The 20,411-nt window shown below is 60.5% G+C and overlaps 1 protein-coding gene across 1 annotated transcript in view; it reads right to left on the reverse strand.

Annotated features, from left to right (window-relative positions):
• PIP5K1C (phosphatidylinositol-4-phosphate 5-kinase type 1 gamma) overlaps positions 1-20,411 on the reverse strand; it is a 42,569-nt gene that overhangs the window by 11,690 nt on the left and 10,468 nt on the right. The window contains exons 4-15 of the mRNA XM_025367733.1: positions 19,597-19,727; positions 18,399-18,516; positions 13,960-14,112; positions 11,100-11,399; positions 9,661-9,866; positions 7,101-7,184; positions 5,834-5,882; positions 4,882-4,966; positions 2,955-3,119; positions 2,085-2,223; positions 1,810-1,842; positions 600-704 (exon numbers count right to left, since the gene is read on the reverse strand). Of these exons, the coding sequence (XP_025223518.1) occupies positions 600-704; positions 1,810-1,842; positions 2,085-2,223; positions 2,955-3,119; positions 4,882-4,966; positions 5,834-5,882; positions 7,101-7,184; positions 9,661-9,866; positions 11,100-11,399; positions 13,960-14,112; positions 18,399-18,516; positions 19,597-19,727 (1,568 nt within the window). The remainder of the gene's footprint in view (positions 1-599; positions 705-1,809; positions 1,843-2,084; positions 2,224-2,954; positions 3,120-4,881; positions 4,967-5,833; positions 5,883-7,100; positions 7,185-9,660; positions 9,867-11,099; positions 11,400-13,959; positions 14,113-18,398; positions 18,517-19,596; positions 19,728-20,411) is intronic.

A 20,411-nucleotide genomic window follows, 5' to 3' on the forward strand; every position in this document is an offset into this window, starting at 1 on the left:
GTTCCAGCTACTCGGGAGGCTGAGGCAGAAGAATGGCGTAAACCCGGGAGGCAGAGCTTGCAGTGAGCTGAGATTGCGCCACTGCACCCCAACCTGGGTGACAGAGCGACTCTGTCTCAAAAAAAATTAAAAATAAATAAATAAATAAATAAAAATAAAGAAATTAAAATTAAAAATAAAACAAAATAAATACTAAAAAGGTAAAAAAAATATTCGTTAAACGCTTGGAGGTTCAGAGATGTTCTTACACAGCCCTTAACCCAGGGTCTCTTGCCTGGGCCCTGTGGATACTGGAACCAGGTCCTTCTCTGGGATGAGGCCATCCTGGGCACTGCAGGCTAATGCTGAGCAGCGTCCCTGGCCACCACTCACTGCCACAAATGCCCCCAGGCATCGCCCAGTTTTCCTGGGGGCCAGGATCACCTCGGCTAGTGAAGCACCACTCTCTTCAATCAAAAAATAACCTTATGGGAAAATCCACCGTCTCCGAATACAACCCAGTAAGAAAGAACGGCTTCACGACGAAACCTCGGGATGCTCTTGGCTCCTCCCGGTCCGCAGCGGGAGGGCGCCCTGACCTCCCGCCAAGCCAGGCTCACCCTGCGTCCTCCTCTTTGGGGACCACGATCTCCACACTGCACGCAGGCTCCACCTGCACCGTAATCTGCTGCAGGTCCTCTTCTGCGGGCGGCTCCTCCTGCGGCCTGCAGGCAACGGGAGGTTGTGTCTCAGTTTCCCTCCTCGCTTCCCCCCGTGCTACCCCCAGGAGTGCCCAGTGAACTCCAGGGCCAGTCCCAGAGGGGAGTTGGGAGCCTCCTGCTTGGGCCTGGTCTTTCTGGCTGTCACTCCCAGCCGGGAGACTGTCCACCTGGGTCCCTTGGTGACTGTGGTGCTGGCAGGGCCTGGGGTGTAGCAGGTTCTGAGGGCGTATGAGCGAATGGCAGCACCGACCAGCTTGCGTGCCACAGACCCTGCCCACCCCCTGGGGGTGCCTGCACTTGGCAGCCGAGGCCCTGACACAGGTGAATCAGCGTCCCAGCAGCCGGGCCTGGCTGTGTAGCCTCTCCAAATGGCACGCTGGACCAAGGGGAGGGCCACATCCCACCCATGGCACCAAGGGGTTTCTTTCATCAGGCGGCAATGATTAAAACACCGTTAAGGAAAGCAACACCTCGACACTGCCCCGGTGTTCACAAGAGCGAGACCCCGGGAACCTCACAAATGTCCCCGAGGGCTGGGCATTAAAGCCAGGTGCAGTCCATGGGATGGAAGGACGGCACGCAGGCGTGACAGGAACGGTGCACACACGCCCGAGATCCCCGTCAGTCGAGTGACAACAGCAACATGCGGGCGGCATGCACGGGTGTGCCCACTGGTGTGAAAATAAAAGAGGAACAAAAGTCTGGTGCACGTCTGCTGTGTTCCCAGAAAGTATCTGCCAAGAGACAAAACCCACAGTCCCAGTGGTTGCTCCTGGGGAGGAGACCGGCCTTGGGCAGGAGGGGAGCATTTCACGATGTTCCCGCTGTATCTTAAGTTAAAAAAAACTTAAAAGAAGAAGAAAAAGAAGGATCCAACAGGCCACAGCTGTCCCAGGGTGTAAGAAAAACAAAGTGGCTCCAAGATTGTGTGCAGTGCTAAGGCCGAGTGCTGGAACCTTAAATCTGTTCCCAGGAAAGAATGGGCAGAGAGCAGACGGACTAGGGGGCAGGAATGGGCTGGGGAGCGGGAATGGGAGCGGGAATGGGAGCTGGGAGCTATGCAGGAGGAGCTGGTGAGACCCAGGGAGGGAAGGGGGCAGGGTCTCACCTGCCATCCTGTCCGGAGGACTGTGTGCGCCGCCTGTAGAGACACAGCAAACAGGTGACACCCAGAAAGAGGATGGCCCGCCTGCTCAGTCTACCTGCCCTGCCTATCCGCCTGCCTACCTGGCAGCCCCGCCCACCTGTACAGATGCCCCTCCCTCCTACACATCGGATGCCCCCTTCTTCTGTACATAGGATGCCCCGCCCACATGCACAGATGCCCCGCCCACGTGCACAGCGGATGCCCCGCCCACGTGTACAGCGGATGCCTCCGCCCACCTGTACCGAGGTTGCTCCGAAGTCTCCGAGGGGGACCGCTCAGGAATGGAGAGGGATGTGGATGACAGAGTGGTGGCAATGGAAGCTGTAGTGGCTTCTTCAAAAGAAGGTGGCGTGCAGGGCAGAAGGTCAGGCCGGCCTGTGGGGAGAGGACTGTGGGTACCTTGTGGAGCCTCCAGGCCCCCACACACACACAGTCGATTCTCCCTGAGGCTTGGCTCACCCTGGGAACCCACGCCCAGTGCCAGCCCGCCTCCTGGACATGCCCACCTCCCCACACGGCAGGGAAGGACGACCTCCCCCCTTCACACGAAGGCTTCTGACCGCTCTCAAAATAGAATCCACAGCCCTACACAGCCCAGAGGGCCCTGTGCAGCCTGGCCCGTCACCTCCCTACCCTCTCTCCCCACCCTCTTCCCCTCCCCACTGCTCTCTTCCCCTCTCCCTCTCTTCCCCTCCCTGCTGTTGGCTCCTTGCTGTTCCCCCAGCAGTGTGGTCCTGCCCCAGGACCCTTGCATGGCTATGTCAATTCCTTCATTCTGTCCCCTGCCCTCCCTGACATCAGGCGTAGCCTGGGGGCTGTATGCCTTCGATGGCATCCTGGTGCGCCTCAGATAACAGTGACCGTGAGAGAAGACGGGAGCTGTCACCACCCCACGCAGTGGAGCCTTCTACACTCAGCTCTCCCTGGGCTCTTCCCTGGGGCCGTCCCGGAAGCCCCCAGTCCCTGGGCAGGAGGTTCTGCAGATCGCAGATCCGGAGGGGAAGACTGAGTGATGAGTACTCAGGATGAGGCGGCGCCCCACCCACTGGGCTGCTGCTGACACACCCTGGAGCCCCCACAGGCGCACTCTGCCCTCTGCCCCTCACCTTCGTCCTCCAGCGTGGGGTAGCTGCGGGCCCCCCGCAGGTCGTACTGGGCCTCCTCCCGCTCGCTGGGGATTTGGCTGGCTGAGAAGGCAGCTGTGGGCCCCAGGGGTTTCACAGCCAGCAGGGCTCCGCCGCGCCCCTTCTTGGAGGGCGAGGACTTCAGGGCTGCAGGGGAGGGTGGGTGTTGGCGCTTGGGGTTGCTGGGGGCTCATAGCAAAGGCCAGACAGGGCCGCTGCCCGAATATACCCATGTCCCTGAGACCCACCAGGCCCCTGCCCATCCCTGAGGCCAGGAAGCAGCCAAGCCTCTTGGTGGAAAACCGGGCTCTGCCCGCGGAGGGACTGAGAGCCTGAGTTGCCTGTCCTGCCCACCCGACCGTCTCTATGACACACACTGGGACCCTGGCACGGTGCCTGCCCCTCCCGGGGTCCTGCAGACCTGTGACTCCCGTCTATCCAGCTGGCCAGGGATGCCTGCAGGCTTTATCCCCTTCCATGTGTGGCCCAGCCCGGGCAGGGCCCCCATTTTCAGATGGACACTGACAGTCTTAGACAGCACCAGGTATTGTGGTTAGAGAAGCCAATGGTTCAGCACGTAGGGCCTGAGCCCAGATCCAGGCTCGCCCGCTGGCTGTGTGGCTCAGTCTCTCTGGGCCCCGTTGGCCGATCTCAGCAGTGGGGTGTGGTGCAGCAGATGATGCCCACACAGGGCCGGGCCTGTCCTCAGTGTTGTGCGAGCTCTGCCTCCTCACCAAGCTCTTGTGACCTCTGCCCCCAGAATGACCCACACAGCTCCTGGTAAACAGTAGGTGCTCAGTTTGCCTTGTGCAGCTTCCTACAGTCACCAAAGGCTGGCAAACAGCCCTGGATGACTGGGAATGATCCTGTGGCATCAGTCCCAGAGGGTGGGGTGCGGGGACAGGCTCGACAGCCAGCTCTCTGGAGACAGATCCCGATGCGTGGTGTCTGCCAATTCCCACGGTGTCAATGAGAGGGGGTCCCTGGCCTCGGGGCCGGGAGCAGGTAGGTGTGCAGGCCGGGAAGAGCAGCCTGACTGCAAGTGCTGGGCACTGGCGTGCCTGTCCCTGCTGTCTCCCAGCAGCAACCCCGTGGGTGCGGACCCGCAGATCATTCATGCCCACCCAACACTTCCCAAGCACCTCTGTGTGCCAGGCCCATGCAGGATGCTGGGGAGCCCGAGAGCCTTCTACTGGGGAGGGTGGCTGAGAAACAGACCCCAGGGAGGAACCCGTCTGGCAGCAGGTGGGCCACGGGCTGAGGTCTGTGCGGGGGCCTGGAACCCTGAGTCTGCGTCCAGATGCTACAGCGGCCCATGAGGGGAAGCTGAGCCCTGAGAAATGGGGACCTCCCCTGGGTACCCTGTGGGTGAACCCTGAGTCCCCACCTTCCCCACCATTGTTTGCCCTGTGACCTCCCCGGCCACGCCCTGCTATGCCAGCCTCCTGGGTTCCCTGCCCGGGATGCATTTCCGTGGTGATGGTGATGCTGTTGGAGCCCCACACAATGAGCTGCCTGCTGGGCCAGGCCCGCCCATCCCATATATCAACACTGTACTCTCACAGTGCTGTGCCAATGGGGAAACCGAGGCACAGAGGGAAGTGCCTGTTCAAGGCCACAAGGCAGGACGAGACCAGGCCAGGATTCAGGAGTCAGGCTCCGGCGGTGGCTCCTGTGCAGAGCAAATGTCCCGACTATCCTGCCTCTGGATGAGGCCTGGTCTGAGGGGGACACAGGGGCTCTGGGTTTACTGCCTCCCCCAGAGTCCCTCCCGCCCCACGGGGCTCTCGGCCTCCCCTGGGGTCCCTCCCACCTCACGGGGCTCTTGGCCTCCCGGGTCCCTCCTGCCCCGCGGGGCTCTCGGCCTCCCCCGGGGTCCCTCCCGCCTCGCGGGGCTCAGGTGGCTTACAGGAGTTCTTCCGAAAGACTGTGTTGCTCATGAACTTGAAAAAGCGCTCGGCATAGAAGCTGGGGCGGTGGACAGACACCGTATCCTGGAAGAGAGTTGGGGGTGCCCGGGGGCAGAGGGTGCATCAACCAACAGCTGGAGACAGCCCTGGACAGACGCTGTATGTGTGCGGGGGGCACCTTCTGTGTGAAAAGGCTCGAGATGGGTCCATGGTGCTGTGGCTTCCTGGGAGGGGCTCACGGAACAGGGGACAGTGGCTCCCTCTGGGGAGGGAGACTGGGTGCCAGGGAATGGGTGGAAGCTTTTCCGCCAGAGACCTATTCGCATTTTTGACTTTTTCAACCAGCTATGAATAAAGTATTCCGGCCAGGCGCAGTGGCCCACATGGACTTGTAGGGGAGGTTGAGGTAGGACGGTCTGGCTGGGGCCCTGCTGGGATGTGACCCTTGGCCTCCCAGAATGCAGCCTCCTTTCCCAGCCTCCTTGGGTGAGGGGTGGCCACATACCAGGACTGTGAATGACTCCACCCTTGAAGGCTGCAGTGGGAGGCGGTGCCCGGCCACTGTGGGCCAGGGGACATGTGGACAACCCCAGCGATGTAGGGTGGCAGCACAGGACACCCTGGCCGGCCTCGTCAGAGCAAGACAGCACTCCTATCTGCCCTAGGCTCGGGTTCTGGGCCTTGGCAAGGTCTAAGACATCCCCAGAGGCCTCTGCTGGCCGCCACCCTGACATGCTCAATGCTTGTTCTGGAAGCTCCTGCCTGGACCTTCTACACACTCTTGAAAAATGGGGGTGCCTGTTGGGATCTTGGATTCTACAGGCTGTTAGTTAGTTCTCAATGCTCGGCCCCAGGAGGTAGTCTGCGTTTGTGGAGTGATGGATGGGAGGAAGGCCAGGACGACCACCAGGAGGACAGAGGAAGGATGGGAGGAGGGGTGCAGGCGCTCACCCCATCATGGACGAGGGCCTTCCAGGTGTGCTCCAGCTTCTTGATGAACCTGTGGAGAGAGCGCCCGGAGTGGCAGCTGACATCAGCCAAGCCCTTGCCAGGCTGCCTCACTCAGGGGCCACTGTGCACCCCCGAGGACACTGGGCCATGGCCTTGAGCAATCGTGGCTGTCAAAACTCAGGGTGGCAGGCGCTCCTGGCAGGCAGTGGGTGGAGGCTCTCTGCTTAGTACCCTGCAGTGCCCAGGACGGCCCCACTCCAGAGAACCATCTGGTCCCAATGTCCATAGTACCGAGAGAGTGACCCTGTCTTTCAACATTCTAGAGCCCCAGCCAAGCACGGTAGCTCACACCTGTAATCCCAGCACTTTGGGAGGCCAAGGTAGGTAGATCACCTGAGGTCAGGAGTTCGAGACCAGCCTGGCCAACATGGTGAAACCCCGTCTCTACTAAAAATACAAAAATTAGCCAAGCATGGTGGCGCGTGCCAGTAATCCCAGCTACTAGGGAGGCTGAGGCAGGAGAATAGGGTCGACTCAGAAGGCGGAAGCTGCAGTGAGCCAAGATCGCACCACTGCTCTTCAGCCTGAGTGACAGAGCGAGACTTTGTCTCAAAACAAACAAATGAAAAACCAAAAAACAAATATTCAAGCCCCAAAGGGAGGCCTCAAACCCACTCCTTAGATTTTCTGTTTTCTTTTTTTTTTTGAGACAGGGTCTTGCTCTGTCACCCAGCCTGGAGTGCAGCGCCGCCATCACAGCTCACTGCTGCAGCCCTGAACTCTTGGGCCCAAGAAATCCTCCTGCCTCAGCCTCCTGAGTAGCTGGGACTGCAGGAGCACGACCAAGCTCGGTTAATTTTTTTGATATTTCGTAGAGACGGGGTCTTGCTATGTTGCCCAGGCTGGTCTCAAACTCCTGGGCTCAAGCGATCCTCCCGCCTCGGCCTCCCACAGCGCTAGATTACAGGTGTGGACCACTACGCCCAACTCACTCTGGATTTTCAAGGCGACCAGACACCTTCCTTTAGGGCTCAAGAAGGGGCAGCCAAGCAAGAGCTTTCCAGAAGGTTGAGGAAGCCCCAAGAGCTGCTGGTGCAGCTGTTTCCACAGGCAAGCGCCTCTGTGCATGGGTGTCCTGGGGGCACCCACCCACCTGTGGGGCTGCAGACCCGGGGCATCCACCTGTGGGGCTGCAGACCCAGGGCATCCACCTGTAGGACTGCAGACCCGGGCACCCCCCTGTGGGACTGCAGACCCTGGCACCCACCTGTAGGATTGCAGGATATCAATGATGCCAATGTGCAGTAGCAGCCGCTCCCCGCGGCCGTTCACAGCGGGGATCCCGCCCATCCTGGGGAGAGAGGATGAGGGCACCGTCAGCATCCCACAGAGCCGGGACTCGGGGCAGGCAGGGCTGGGGACTCCGGGGCTGGGAAGTCCACCTGCTCCCGTGGGTGGCAGCTCGGCCAAGCTCTTGGAGTGGGGCCTGGCACCCGGGAATCTCCGTCCTGATGTCCCTCCATCATCCCCAGTCTCAAACCCAGGCCCAGGCGCTGCTGAGGAGTCCCAGCTAGGAGGCCCGGGCACATACCCTGCCACCACACACGTGTGCATGGACACACACATGCACACACATGTACGTGCACACACATGCATGCTGCATGCCCAGGTAGGGCCACGGGGTCTCAGGTACAGCCTGGGGAGTTAATTGTCACCCGGCACCATGCCCAGCGCAGTTAGTGAGGCCACACGTACAGCAGCCATCCTGAAGCCACCAGGAGCCAAACCCGCTGGGCCGGGGCCCTGCACGCTCTGCTCACGCCACAGGCTGGTGCGCTCACCTGCTCCCCTGCCAGGCCCACGAAGACCCTACAAACGCCAGGATGGTCTGAGGGGGAGCTGTGCCTGGCCTTGGCTCCCGCACTCCCCACAGCTACACCCTGGTTGGGGCCCCGGCTCCTCCTCTGCCATCCATGGGAAATACCACCACCTTTGCAAACCAAAGCCCAGCTGGTGGCCTAGTGCAAGCCAGCACCGCCCCTGGGGCCAGGCCAGGTGGAACTTGGCTCCACACCTGCATGGCTCCGCTGGGGAAGGCTGCCCCCCAACCTAGGAGCCTACTTCCTCAGCTGGAAACGGGGGAAGCCCACCTCCCTCCTCCAAGGCTGCTGTGAGGACAGAACAGGTACCAAAGTGAAGGCTCGGGCCTGCCCCCACTGTCAGGGTGCTGCTATGACCAGGGCACAATCTCAGCACTGCTATACAACACCTGTCCAACCCGCCCCCTGGGGCCACATCTGGGGACATCTGTGGTTGTCACAACTGGGGGGTGCTCCTGGCCCGGAGTGGGTGGAGGCCCAGGACGCTGCTCAGCACCCTGCAGTGCCCAGGACAGCCCCAGGACAGCCCCATACCAGCGAATGACCTGGCCCTAACATTCATAGTGTCCCAGAAGGGCTCTGTGAGAATCTCCCCAACCAAGCCCCGAGCCCTGTGAGGGCAGGGCCGGTCTGCTCCCTCTGCCCCTAGCGTCCAGCAGAGACATAACTGTAGGCCACTGAGGTGTGGCCTCCTCTCTCTACCACCGTTCCCATCTTCTGTGGCAGCATTTTTTTTTTTTTAAGACAGAATTTAGCTCTTGCTGCTCAGGCTGGAGTACAACAGCTCAATCTCGGCTCACTGCAACCTCTACCTCCTGGGTTCAAGCGATTCTCCTGCCTCAGCCTCCCAAGTAGCTGGGATTACAGGCATGCACCACCATTCCCAACTAATATTTTGTATTTAGTAAAGGCAGGGTTTCACCATCTTGACCAGGCTGGTCTGGAACTCTTGACCTCAGGTGATCCGCCTGCCTCGGCCTCCCAAAGTGTTGGGGTTACAGGCGTGAGCCACCGTGCCAAGCTTTTTTTTTTTTTTTAAGACAGGGTCTCACCCTGACGCCCAAGCTGGAGTGCAGCGGTGTGATCTCGGCTCACCGCAACCTCCGCCTGCCACGCTCACGCCTGCCACACCTTCAGTCTCCTAAGTAGTTGGGACTACAGGTGCACATGCCACCATGCCCAGCTAAGTTTTATATTTATTGTAGAGAGGGGGTCTCGCTATGCTGCCCAGGCTGGTACTGAACTCCAGGGCTGAGGCAGTCCTCCCACCTTGGCCTCCCAAAGTACTGAGAGCACAGGCATGAGCCACCGTGCCCGGCCAGCAGTCACTTTGATCTGTGTGGAATCAGATTTTGCAGTCCCTCATTTTCGTGGGCTGTGTCCTGCTGTGAGCCCTGCCTCGCCCGATCCCTCTGTCCTCCCATGCACCTTCCACACCTCTGTGGCTCCTGTCTGCACGGGCAGCGAGTGGACCCCTCTGAGTGCCATGGGGAAACGCTATCTCTATCTCATTCCTGTGGATGGCCAGTGGCCTCGGCCCACTCACGGGTGAATGGGAAATGCTACCACCATTGCAAGCCAAGACCCGGAATCCAGCACTCAGCCTGCGGCCCGCACTATGGCCTGGCTTTGCTCTGAGGCCCTGGCGTGAGGCTCTCAGACTCTCCCTGTCGCCGCGGATGCCCTCGTCAGCCTTCCCTGCCTGTTTTCGCTCTGAGGCCCTGGCGTGAGGCTCTCAGACTCTGTCTGTCACCATGGATGCCCTCGCCAGCCCTCCCTGCCTGTTTTCGCTCTGAGGCCCTGGCGTGAGGCTCTCAGACTCTCCCTGTCGCCGCGGATGCCCTCGTCAGCCTTCCCTGCCTGTTTTCACACTTGAGCCGGGGATGGGGGACCGGAGCCTGTGGGGAAGGGAAGCGGGACGGGTTCGGAGGCCCCCCGCCCACCTACGTGTCATCCGACTCGATGGGTTCTCCGCGCGCGGCGCCGCCCTGGATGGACTCCATGGCCGTGGAGTAGAGCGCCTTCTGGCCTACTGGCCGCTTCTCGTCCGAGGTGCCCCGGGCGCCCTGCGCCTGCCGCTCACGCTCGTGCTGGTCGATGTTGTGCACACCCAGCAGCAGGCTGTAGTCCATGATCTTGAAGCTCTCCAGGACCTGGCGGGACAGATGGGCAGGAGCACACCATGCCGTCAGCTGTCTCCACCCCCACCACAGCTCCTGGAGCTTATGGGGGCCTCAGCCTGGACAGCTCCGTGGGCTCGGGTGTGAGGGATGGAGTCCCACGGCCATGCAGGGGTGGGGGTTCTAGTATTATCCCGAGGGATGGAGGGGCTGCGGTCACACAGCGGCATCAAGGCGGGCCAGAGTGGGGCTTCCAGCCTCACAGCAGGCCGCCCCAGGCACTGGGACGGGGACTCCCTCCCTGGCTTTGCTCCTTCCTGAGAGACAGGGGGCCAGGCCTATGCTCTGACCAGCCCAGGCCCGTGGGCAAGGACCTGCCAGCCTGACAGGTGACACCCAGGTGCGTGGATGCCCAGGGTAGCCTTGAGGCCCCTGAGCGGTCTGCACAGTTCTCTGGGGGTGTGGGTCAAGTTCTCAAAGGGGTCGGGGAGCTAGGGGTGGTCAGCAGGAGGGCCTGGGTGGAATGGGGGAGCTGGGAGCTGACAGGCTGGGGCCTCCCTCATTGGCTCCATGCCTCGAAGCTGCCGGGGTGGGGCAGGGACAATGGAGCTAACACAGGGAGAGGAAGAGCTGCGTGCATCGTTCTTTCCCTAATACAGAGCCGGTGCAGGCTCCACGGGGACAGGAGCCAGACCCCCCCACCGGACAGACATGGGCCCTTGCCATGGCCTGCAGAGCGGGCAGTCATCCCATTTGATGGGTGAGGAAACTGAGGCACAAGCTCTCATGGCTGGCCGGGAGCTCTGGGCTCGTGACCACAGCATCTGAAGGCTGGGCTCTCTTCTTGGGGGGGTGGGGGGACTCTACCACTGTCACCATGTAACCTCCAGAGGAACCGCTTCTTAGCGGTGCAGACACTCCCAACCCCCAAGGGCTGGGTCTGGAGACATAAGTTTCCTGTTTTCTTTGTGAGACAGGGTCTCACAATGTTGCCCACGCTGGTCTTGAACCCCTGGGCTCAAGCCATCTGCCTGCCTCCCAAAGTGCTGGGATCCCAGGCATGAGCCAGTGTCCAACCACGTTTTAGGTTAAGGCCATAAAAGCCTGAGCTGCTTCCAGATCCCACGTTGGGGTGGGGCCTGCTGTGGGCTGCAGGGCAGCTGGGCCTCAGCCTGGCACCCTCCCTGGCCCTGCCTGCCTGGACCGTGGCCTCACCAGGCAGTCCCACCTGCCACCCTCCCTCCCCCGCCCGGGCCGGGCCCTCACCAGACAGTCCCGCTGCAGCGTCTTGACCAGGGCGCTGAAGGTGTCGGCGTCCAGCAGGAGCCCCTCGGGCATGTCCTGCATGAAGTCCAGGTCCTTGTAGGTGGGGAAGCTCTTCTCCTTCTCCTTCTTGCTGGCGCGCCGCTTGTAGGTGGAGCCCTTGAGGTCGAACTTGAGGTGCATCTTGACCACGCGGGGCAGGATGTTGTTCATGACCACCACGCGGATGTTCTTGCCCCCCGACTGCACGCAGTACAGCCCGTAGAACTTGGGTAGCAGCGTCCGCGGGTTCTGGTTAAGGTTCTGCCAGGGGAAGAGGGGACGTCATGGACGGCAGCCGGGCCACAGACCTACGGGGGCGGGCAGAGCTGGCCTCTGCCTTAGGGGGCTCATGGATGCCCCTGGTCAGCCCCCCTCTCTCCCCAGACGCCCTCAGGGACCCCTTTCCTCTGCAGGTGCCCAGCTGACCTTCCCACAGCACCCCGACTCTCACAGGCCACAGGGTCTCCCCGCCCAACTGTGAGCTCCAGGAGAGTCTGTTTCTACAGAGCCAGGCCCCGAGGCAGGCGCTTCTGTTCCATCAGAGGCTTCCACACTCCCTGCCTGCCCACAGGACATCGCCCTGGCTGGGCTTGCCTGTTGGGAGGTCTGGAGGCCGGAAACACAATGCTCTATCCTAAAATACATACGTACACATGCATATATGTATATGCACACACGCACACACACACATGCACATACACAGTGTGCACACACACATGTATTTTCTTGAGACAGGGTCTCACTCTGTCGCCCAGGCTGGAGTGCAATGGCGCGATCACAGCTCACTGCAGCCTCAACCTCCAGGGCCCAAACCATCCTCCCAGCTCAGCCTCCCAAAGTGCCAGGACTCCGGGCGTGAGCCCAGCCTCTATGTTGGTTATGCTTTGCTGTGTTGGACTGATCAACTCGGACCTTCACTCCAAATCTGGGTCCCCAGGCACAGGTCTGGGTCCTGTTCTGCCCTGTAGACCCCAAGCAGGCACTGGGTGACCCAGGGGCACCCAAGTGAATCAACAGCTCCCCCTGCCCAGAGCCTCTCAATGACGAACCCAGTGGTTTGCTGCCCAGGTTTTGGGGTTGGGATGGACCCACAGGGAGAGAAGTCGGGGGCACGGCCCCAGGCACCAGCCTGGGCAGGCTCAGCAAACTCCAGCCCCTGGGCCAAATCTGGATGCCACCTATTTTTATAGGGCTATGAGCTAAGAATGGTTTTTCCAGTTTTAAAAAGTGGAGAGGGCCGGGTGCGGTGGCTCACGCCTGTAATCCTAGCACTTTGGGAGGCCGAGGTGGGTGGATCACCTGAGGTCAGGAGTTGGCCTAGCCAACACGGTGAAACCCCGTCTCTATTAAAAATAAAAATTAGCTGGGCGTGGTGGCACATGCCTGTAATCCCAGCTACTTTTGAGGCTGAGGCAGGTGAATCGCTTGAACCTGGGAGATGGAGGTTGCAGTGAGCCGAGATTGTGCCATTGCATTCCAGCCTCGGCGACAGAGCAAGACTCCATCTCAAAAAAAAAAAAAAAGTGGTGAAGAGGCCAGACGTGGTGGCTCCCACCTGTAATCCCAGCACTTTGGGAGGCCGAGACAGGCAGATCATGACATCAGGAGATTGAGACCATCCTGACTAACACGGTGAAACCCTGTCTCTACTAAAAATAAAAAAATAGCTGGGCGTGGTGGCGGGCGCCTGTAGTCCCAGCTGCTTGGGAGGCTGAAGCAGGAGAATGGCTTGAACTTGGGAGGGGGAGGCTGCAGTGAGCCGAGATCGCGCCACTGCACTCCAGCCTGGGCGACAGAGTGAGACTCCGTCTCAAAAAATAAATAAATAAATAAATAGATAAATAAATAGATAAATAAGTGGGGAAATAGAGAATAGTCTTTGATGACACGTGAAAGTGATATGGAATTTGCATTTCTTGGTCTATACATAACACGTATGGGCACATGGCCGTGCCCGTACATTCTCATGTGGTCATGGCGGCTTGGTGCCACACAGGCAGAGCTGAGGCCTGGAGACATAGGACACTGGCTCGCAGAGCCAAAAACACTCACTCTCTGGGCCTTTAAAGATTGAGTTTGCTGAGCCTGATCGAGGGAGCCCGGGCCCCTCACTAAGCATCACAGAGAGTGGATGGAGGAGGGCTCAAAGGAGAAACTGAGTCACAGGTTGCACGGCGCTGCCCAGAGCCGGGCAGCAGCTCAGGCCCGGCCACATGGGAGGCGCCCACCTCGTCTGGGCGAGTACCGGAATCCCAGACCAGGCAACACAGCCGCAGCCGCCGGCTCCTCCTCCCGCTCCCGGGGCCTGACGCGCCCTTTCTGTGAGTCACGCGGGGTGAGAGGGGGGCCGGATGGAGCTGCCTCACGCCTGCCCGAGCAGCTGGTCTTTTGTGGGGTGCCAGCCGGTGGCCCGTCCCCTCCTCTCTGGATCCCTCTGAGGCACCCTTGGGCTGCCTGGGCCTCCGTGGCAGCTGAGAGACACTGTCCACGGGCCGCCGCTTCTGGGGCCCACGGCTCATAGGGGTGTTGGCCAGGTGGGGATGGGGAGGCAGGCAGGAGCTGATGCCCACCCAGCCCTGCCCGGGGATGGCCCTCAGGGCGTCTGGCCACAGGAGGAAGAGAGGGCAGCTCCTGAACACTGGTGACTGGTGCTGGTGAAGCCTGACGGGGGACCCCCGAGGGTGAGTCCCTGAGGCCCAAAATGCCTCTCGCTGCGCCCCAAGGACGCCTGCTTGCCCAAGCCTTGCAGACATCTGCTCCTGTCGGCCGGGAGAAGGGGGCTGATGGAGGAGCCGTCCACCCCGCAGGGCGAGCCACGCACCATGTAGTAGCCGGGGAGCAGCTTCTGCAGGAACTCAGCCTCCTTGTGCATGACAGTCTTGATGATGAACTCGTCGTCGCTGGTGACGTAGAAGAGGGAGCCGCTGGCACCCGGGTTGGACAGCTCGATCAGCGGCTCATTGCACAGGGAATACTGGAAGCAGAGGAGGCGGGTCAGCGGGCCCCGAGCTGCTGGACACACAGATGGCACTGGCTTCCGTCTGCCCAACAGCCCCAGGACCTGACGACGTGTCGCTGTGTTTTACAGATGCGGAAAGAGAGGCTCAGAGAGGGGGAGCGACTTGCCTGAGGCCAGCCAGCAAGGACTGGAGCCTGAGACCGAGCTGACTCTGCAGCTCGAGGGCTGGCCTGCTAGGATGCACTCCCCAGGCTGCCTCCCGCTCTCATTAGGAGTGGACACTGGATCGTATGGGGGTGCTGACGTGCATGGCTAAGAGGTGCTCCCAGCACCCTGCAGCTGGGTGTGGCCACAATGCCAGCTCTCCCCCATGAGTCACAAGCAGAAGCTGTGGGGTGGAACTCAGGGAAGACTCCCTAGATGGGCAACAGGCAGCTGGAGTACCTGCATATTTGCCCTTCTCTCCTTCCCACCTAGTTCTCTCCTGAGATGCTGATGTGATGGCCGGAACCTCAGCAGCCACACTGGACCAGAAGATAACCTCTGGGATGGAAGCTGCATCTCTAATGGGCAGGCCCCACTCTGGCCCCCAGCACCCCAGTCCAAGCCCTTCCTCCCCACCTCTCTGCCCCTTTTTCTCAGCCCCTGCTGTTTGTTTCATGATGTGCTCACTCTCTCTCTGCCACCACGCCCTCTCGTAGACATTCGGCAGTAGGTCCGTGGAGGCGAAAGTTTTTTGCGTCACTGACACACGACAGGTGCTCTATTTGGTTTTTTTTTTTTTTTTTTTTTGAGACGGAGTCTCGCTCTGCTGCTCAGGCTGGAGTACAGTGGCCGGATCTCAGCTCACTGCAAGCTCCGCCTCCCGGGTTTACACCATTCTCCTGCCTCAGCCTCTGAGTAGCTGGGACTACAGGCGCCCCGCCACCTCGCCCGGCTAGGTTTTTGTATTTTTAGTAGAGACGGGGTTTCACCGTGTTCGCCAGGATGGTCTCGATCTCCTGACCTCGTGATCTGCCCGTCTCGGCCTCCCAAAGTGCTGGGATTACAGGCCAGGTGCTCTATTTGTTAAGGACGAGAGTGAAGATGAGACCCACGGGCGCTATCCTGCGTCTTCTGGGTATGGAACCAATGAAGTGTGCATGTGGTTAAGGCCATCTGGGTCACGCCCTGCAAAATTCTAACTGGTCGCAGATGAGGTCAGAGCCAGCTCCCCATCAGCGGAGTGAGGCAGGCCCGCCCAGGGTTAACGCTGGGTCCGTATCTGCCGGACAACAGAAGGGTGGTCTCTGAGCGCTGAGTGCCGCCTGCCCCGCTGGGAAGAACGCTGCTGTGCTAAGCAGGTGGGGGGTGTCCCCAGAGTCAGGAGTGGTGGCAAGTAGAAGCGAGGGGAGGCCAGGCACAGTGGCTCACCCAGCACTTTGCAATCCCAGCACCTTGGGAGGCTGAGGATCGTTTGAGCCCAGGAGTTCAAGACCAGCCTGGGCAACAGAGCGAGGCCTCATCTGCACCAAAAAACAAAACAAAACAAAACAAAACATAGGCATGGTGGCGCACATCTGTGGTCCCAGCTACTTGGGAGGCTGAGGTGGGAGGATCACCTGAGCTCAGGAGGTCGAGGCTGCTGTGAGCTGGGACAGCACCACTGCCCTCCAACATGGGCAACAGAGTAAGAAAGACTCTGTTTCAAAAAAACCCCAACAAGTGAGGGGAACCACCTTTGGAAAATGCTGGAAGAGCCAGAGGCTTGAGGTGTGAGTTAGGTCCCCAACGCCACACATGGTCTGAGGTGTGAATGTGCTTGGGGGCCAGAGGACTCTGGAAACATGAGGTCACTTCAGGCCCAGGGCCTGGGAATGCCCCCGTTCCTCCTTGGGCTCAAGTCACCACCCCCGCTCTCCACTGCCCGAGGTGGTCTCGGGCCAGGGAACGGCGCCATCAGTTATCACACGTCGGTCAACACAGGCTGGATACTGTGGAGTCAGCAACGGCCCTGCCAACCTCGGCAGCTCAGAACAGCGAGCATCCTTCCTCCTGCACGCGCTGCTTCTGCCATGGCCTGGCTGGGAGTGACGGTGCAGGGTGAGAGAGCCGTGTGGGGTGGACTCAGAGGCTGGAGGGAGATCTGTCCAGGCCACTGCTGTCGCTCAGCCCGGCCATCTGCCTGCCTTTCTCCGCCCACAGCCATGAGCCACAAATATCCACGGGAAACACAGAGCCCACGTGGTTCCTCCACCCTTCCCGCCGCAGCAGGACGCCCTCCAGCCTCCCCGATACAGACGCAGCAGTGCAGAGCGAGGGCGGGTCTCTCCTGGGGCTGGTGCCCTCCCTGGGAGGCCAGGGCACCCCGCCAAGCCCTGGGCCACTGTGTTCAGGTCACCTGCAGCAGGGGGCGCCCCACGCAGCTGGAGTGTCCCCCGAGGCACAAATCACTGCTCCCTCTCCACGGTGGCAGGACGGGGAGGCTGATCTCACCCGCAGAGTGGAAAACACTGCGGAAAGGCACGTTCGGCTTTGTGCAAATACCACCAACGACGGAAATTCTGAAGCCACAAGGCTCATGGCAGTTGCGGGGCTGTGGCCTCCATGGGCCTCAGCTGCCACGGGGAAGCAGGCCCCATGAGTGGGTTTCTGAGCCAGGCAGTGCCAGGACAACCCCCCAAGGCCTCCTTCGTCGGTGCTGGGGCTCTCGGCAGCCGTGCCACTGACCTCGGCCTCCTCTCTACCCTCCGCTGACTGCTGGGCAGGGCTGAGCCCCACCCCGCGTCCAACCTCCGCCTTCTCCTTCCTGGCTGTCCTGAGCTGGGGCCTTGCTGGGGCCACCCCTTTTACCAGCGTGGACTGTGACCTCAGCTGTCCAATCAGAGAAGTACCGGCAACCCCCAGTGCCCCCCGAGCCCCACCTGTCCCCACTCAGGTTCAGGGGCCCTGTGGACGGCAACACGCACACTGGCCCGTCCTCCCGCCACTGGCTCATGGCCACATGCACACCACAGCCTGGACAGAGGCTGGGGGCCCCCAGGAGAATTCTCACACTCCTGGAGAGGATTCGGGGGTCACCAACACCAGGCTGGCCCCCAAGACGCTGTGGGCGCACACCCGGCCTGAGGCCCTGGAATGCGGTCTCATCGGGTTCTAGGAGAGACCCAGACGGCCCAGCTCGGCTTGTATCCGTCCACTCCTGCTAACGGACGCGGGCGCCGTCTCTGCTATGAGCCAGGCCGCCGCCTCCCATTCCCGGCCGCCTCACACGGGGGCGTCCAGGTCACCCGAGGGCCATTTCTAGGCAAAAACCCCAGCTGTCTTTTCACTCCCCACTGCCCTGCCGAGCTCAGGCAAACGCTGGGACGCTGAAGTCAGGAGGCTGGGCCTTGGTGACACAGCCTAGGGGCATGGTGACTCCCGGGCACCTGAACAGGGCTGGAGTTCTCGGGGGGTCGCATGTACCCCCGGCTGCAGCACATGCTCATTCTCCCCGGAAGAGCGCAGCCTCGGGCACTTCCTACAGCCTGAGAGAAACCAAACGCCTGCACGGTCAGCAACCACCACAGGCACAAGGAACCGACCACCGTGGGTGAGGGCAGGATCGGAGAACCACAGGCTCCCGGCCCCGGGGACCGCGCTGCTGTGACAGCCAGAACGCCAACCGCACTCGTCTGCGGAGTTCGCGTTTTCCCTGACACAAAGTCCTCAGAATGACCGGCAGGCTTGGGAAAAGGCCACCCGGAGCTTTGAGAAGTGGTGCTGGCGCTGGTGAGCTCCGGGGCCGCCACGGTGAGCGCCGCCTTCCACACGCCTCTGTCAGGAGCCCGGATGATGGGCTGCTAGGTCAAAGGGGTTGGCCTAGATTTTGACTTTTCTAACTGGAAACAACAAAGCCACGGCTAGAGCTTGGGAGGCCCGACTCTACGCTGGCCCCCAGTGGCACCCACGTCCCAGGGCCTTGTTCTAACCCTAAGTCTGAAGATGGGTCAGTCACTTTGGCACCAGGCTGCAGAAGACTGTACCATCTCTTTGGTGAGCAGACGCTTTGATGACAAGACCCATATGACAAGGAATGGAGGAGGCTCCCAGCCAACGCCAGCCAGGACAGAGTTCTGCAGCCGCCAGCGATGTGAGCTTGGAGGCCGATCCCTCCCCCTTCCCCAGTGAGTCTCACGGAGACCCCGGCCCCGAACCTCACCACAACCCTACACCAGGAACCCAGGGAGGCTGCCCCCAGTGCCTGACCCACAGACCCTCCGAGACCCAACACATGTTCTGTTTCAAGCCAGGAAGCCCATAATAGCAAATACGCTTACCAAGTAATCGTCTGGCCGGATCCCGAAGAGCTCCCGGAAGTAGCGGAAGGCGACAGGTGCATAGGTCTTGAAACGGAAGTCCTGGAAGTGGTGGGCGGGGGTGAGGTTGCTGCCTTCACTGTGGAGGAAGGACAGGAGGAAGCCTGTGAGGGGGGTGGGCACCTCTCCCCCACCCCTGCCATGGCCCCTCCTAGTGCCTCTAGCGGCTGAGCTCCAAGGCTTCCTAGAAATGGCCCAATCCCACAAGCAACATGGGGCTCCTGATGGAATTGTCCCCCAGTAACCACCCTCTCTTCTTTCATTAACAATGGGGCCCACAGTGTTGGTCAGGCACATGGCTGCCAAGAATAGGACCACACCGCCCCAGGCTCTTGCAGCTTGGTGTGGTCATGTGACTGCACCCAGCCAATGACACAAGTGCAGCAGAAACACTGGTTATGTTCTAAAGGGAAGGGCTGTGTTGTTCTCCTTCTCTTTCCTCCTGTGGCTGGAATGCAGCCGTGATGGCAGGAGCCTGGGCAGCCACCTGGGGCCACTGGTCACAGAGCTGTATATTGAGGATGGTGGTGTGGGGTGACCAGAAGGATCCCAGGACCCCAACACCATGGAGCCTCCTGACCAGCCCTGCACTGCCCGCTGGTATTTGTAGATTAGAAAAGAGCTAACTTCTATCTTTTCTTTTTCCTGTTTTTTTTTTGAGACAGAGTCTCACTGTGTCGCCCAGGCTAGAGTGCAGTGGCCGGATCTCAGCTCACTGCAAGCTCCACCTCCCAGGTTTACGCCATTCTCCTGCCTCAGCCTCCCGAGTAGCTGGGACTACAGGCGCCCGCCACCTCGCCCGGCTAGGTTTTTTTTTTTGTATTTTTTAATAGAGACGGCGTTTCACCATGTTAGCCAGGATGGTCTTGATCTCCTGACCTCGTGATCCACCCGTCTCAGCCTCCCAAAGTGCTGGGATTACAGGCTTGAGCCACCGTACCTGGCCTCTTTTTCCTGTTCTTAAACTGCTTTTACACTGGGTCTCTGATTTAGCAGCAAACCAATGTCCTGGCGGACAGAGGGCCAGAGCTCAAGGCCAAGGAGGCGCCAGGAGGGGCCAGGTGCTGCTTTCAGCAGAGAAGGGCGCTCAGGACAGGCCACTCCATGTCACAGCCATGCGTGTGCTGGGTGAGGCCTGAGGCTCCGGGGCCCCGCCCACCTGGGGAAGAAGATGCTCTCCACCACGTAGAAGTCCTGCATGAGCACATCGCGCTCGGGCTTGGAGCTCAGGTGGCCTACAGTGTAGCCGATGCCCAGCTGGATGGCGCCCTTCAGGGTAGAGGAGGTGGTCTGCGGGGAGACCAGAGCGTCAGGGCCCCCGGCTGCTCCCCGCGCTGCCCTGCACCCGCTATGTGCACCAGGGGGTGGAGACCGTGTCCAGCTGCAGCTCGGGACCCCGCACCTGCCAACCCCCTCCCGGTGGCCCCCGGGGTCGCCTGTCCTGCAGCTGTTGAGCCATGGACATCAGGCCGGGGGGTGAAGCTACCCTCCCTTGGGCAACACAGCCAGGACAGGGCTTGGCTGTGGCTGCTGCACCGCGTCACTCAGCCCTCCAGTCCTGTTGGCTAGCTAGGTTCTAGAAGGTTCTCACATTTTGAAACAGCTCCAACTTAGCAAGGGTTGGTTCACTGTCAGGGTTTGTTTTTAGGGGGTACCGTTTACAGCGAGATGCCCAGATCACTTTCACGTCTTCAGATGCGGGTTCCTGCTAGCTGCCTTCTAAGTAATGCACATGGTCACACTGGGCAACCCATATGGCCGCTCTGTGCCTCAGTTTCCCTGCCTGTAGACAGGGACGGGTACAATGGTTCTGGCCCTCTTGGGAACATGGTGTCAGCTGCTGTTATTATTATTTTTGTTTATTTTGTGAGACAGGCTCTTGCTCTGTCACCCAGGCTGGAGTGCAGTGGCGCGATCTCAGCTCACTGCAAGCTCCACCTACCGGGTTCACACCATTCTCCTGCCTCAGCCTCC

This window comes from Theropithecus gelada, chromosome 19 (genome assembly GCF_003255815.1).
Source record: "Theropithecus gelada isolate Dixy chromosome 19, Tgel_1.0, whole genome shotgun sequence".
NCBI classification, from domain to species: Eukaryota; Metazoa; Chordata; class Mammalia; order Primates; family Cercopithecidae; genus Theropithecus; species Theropithecus gelada.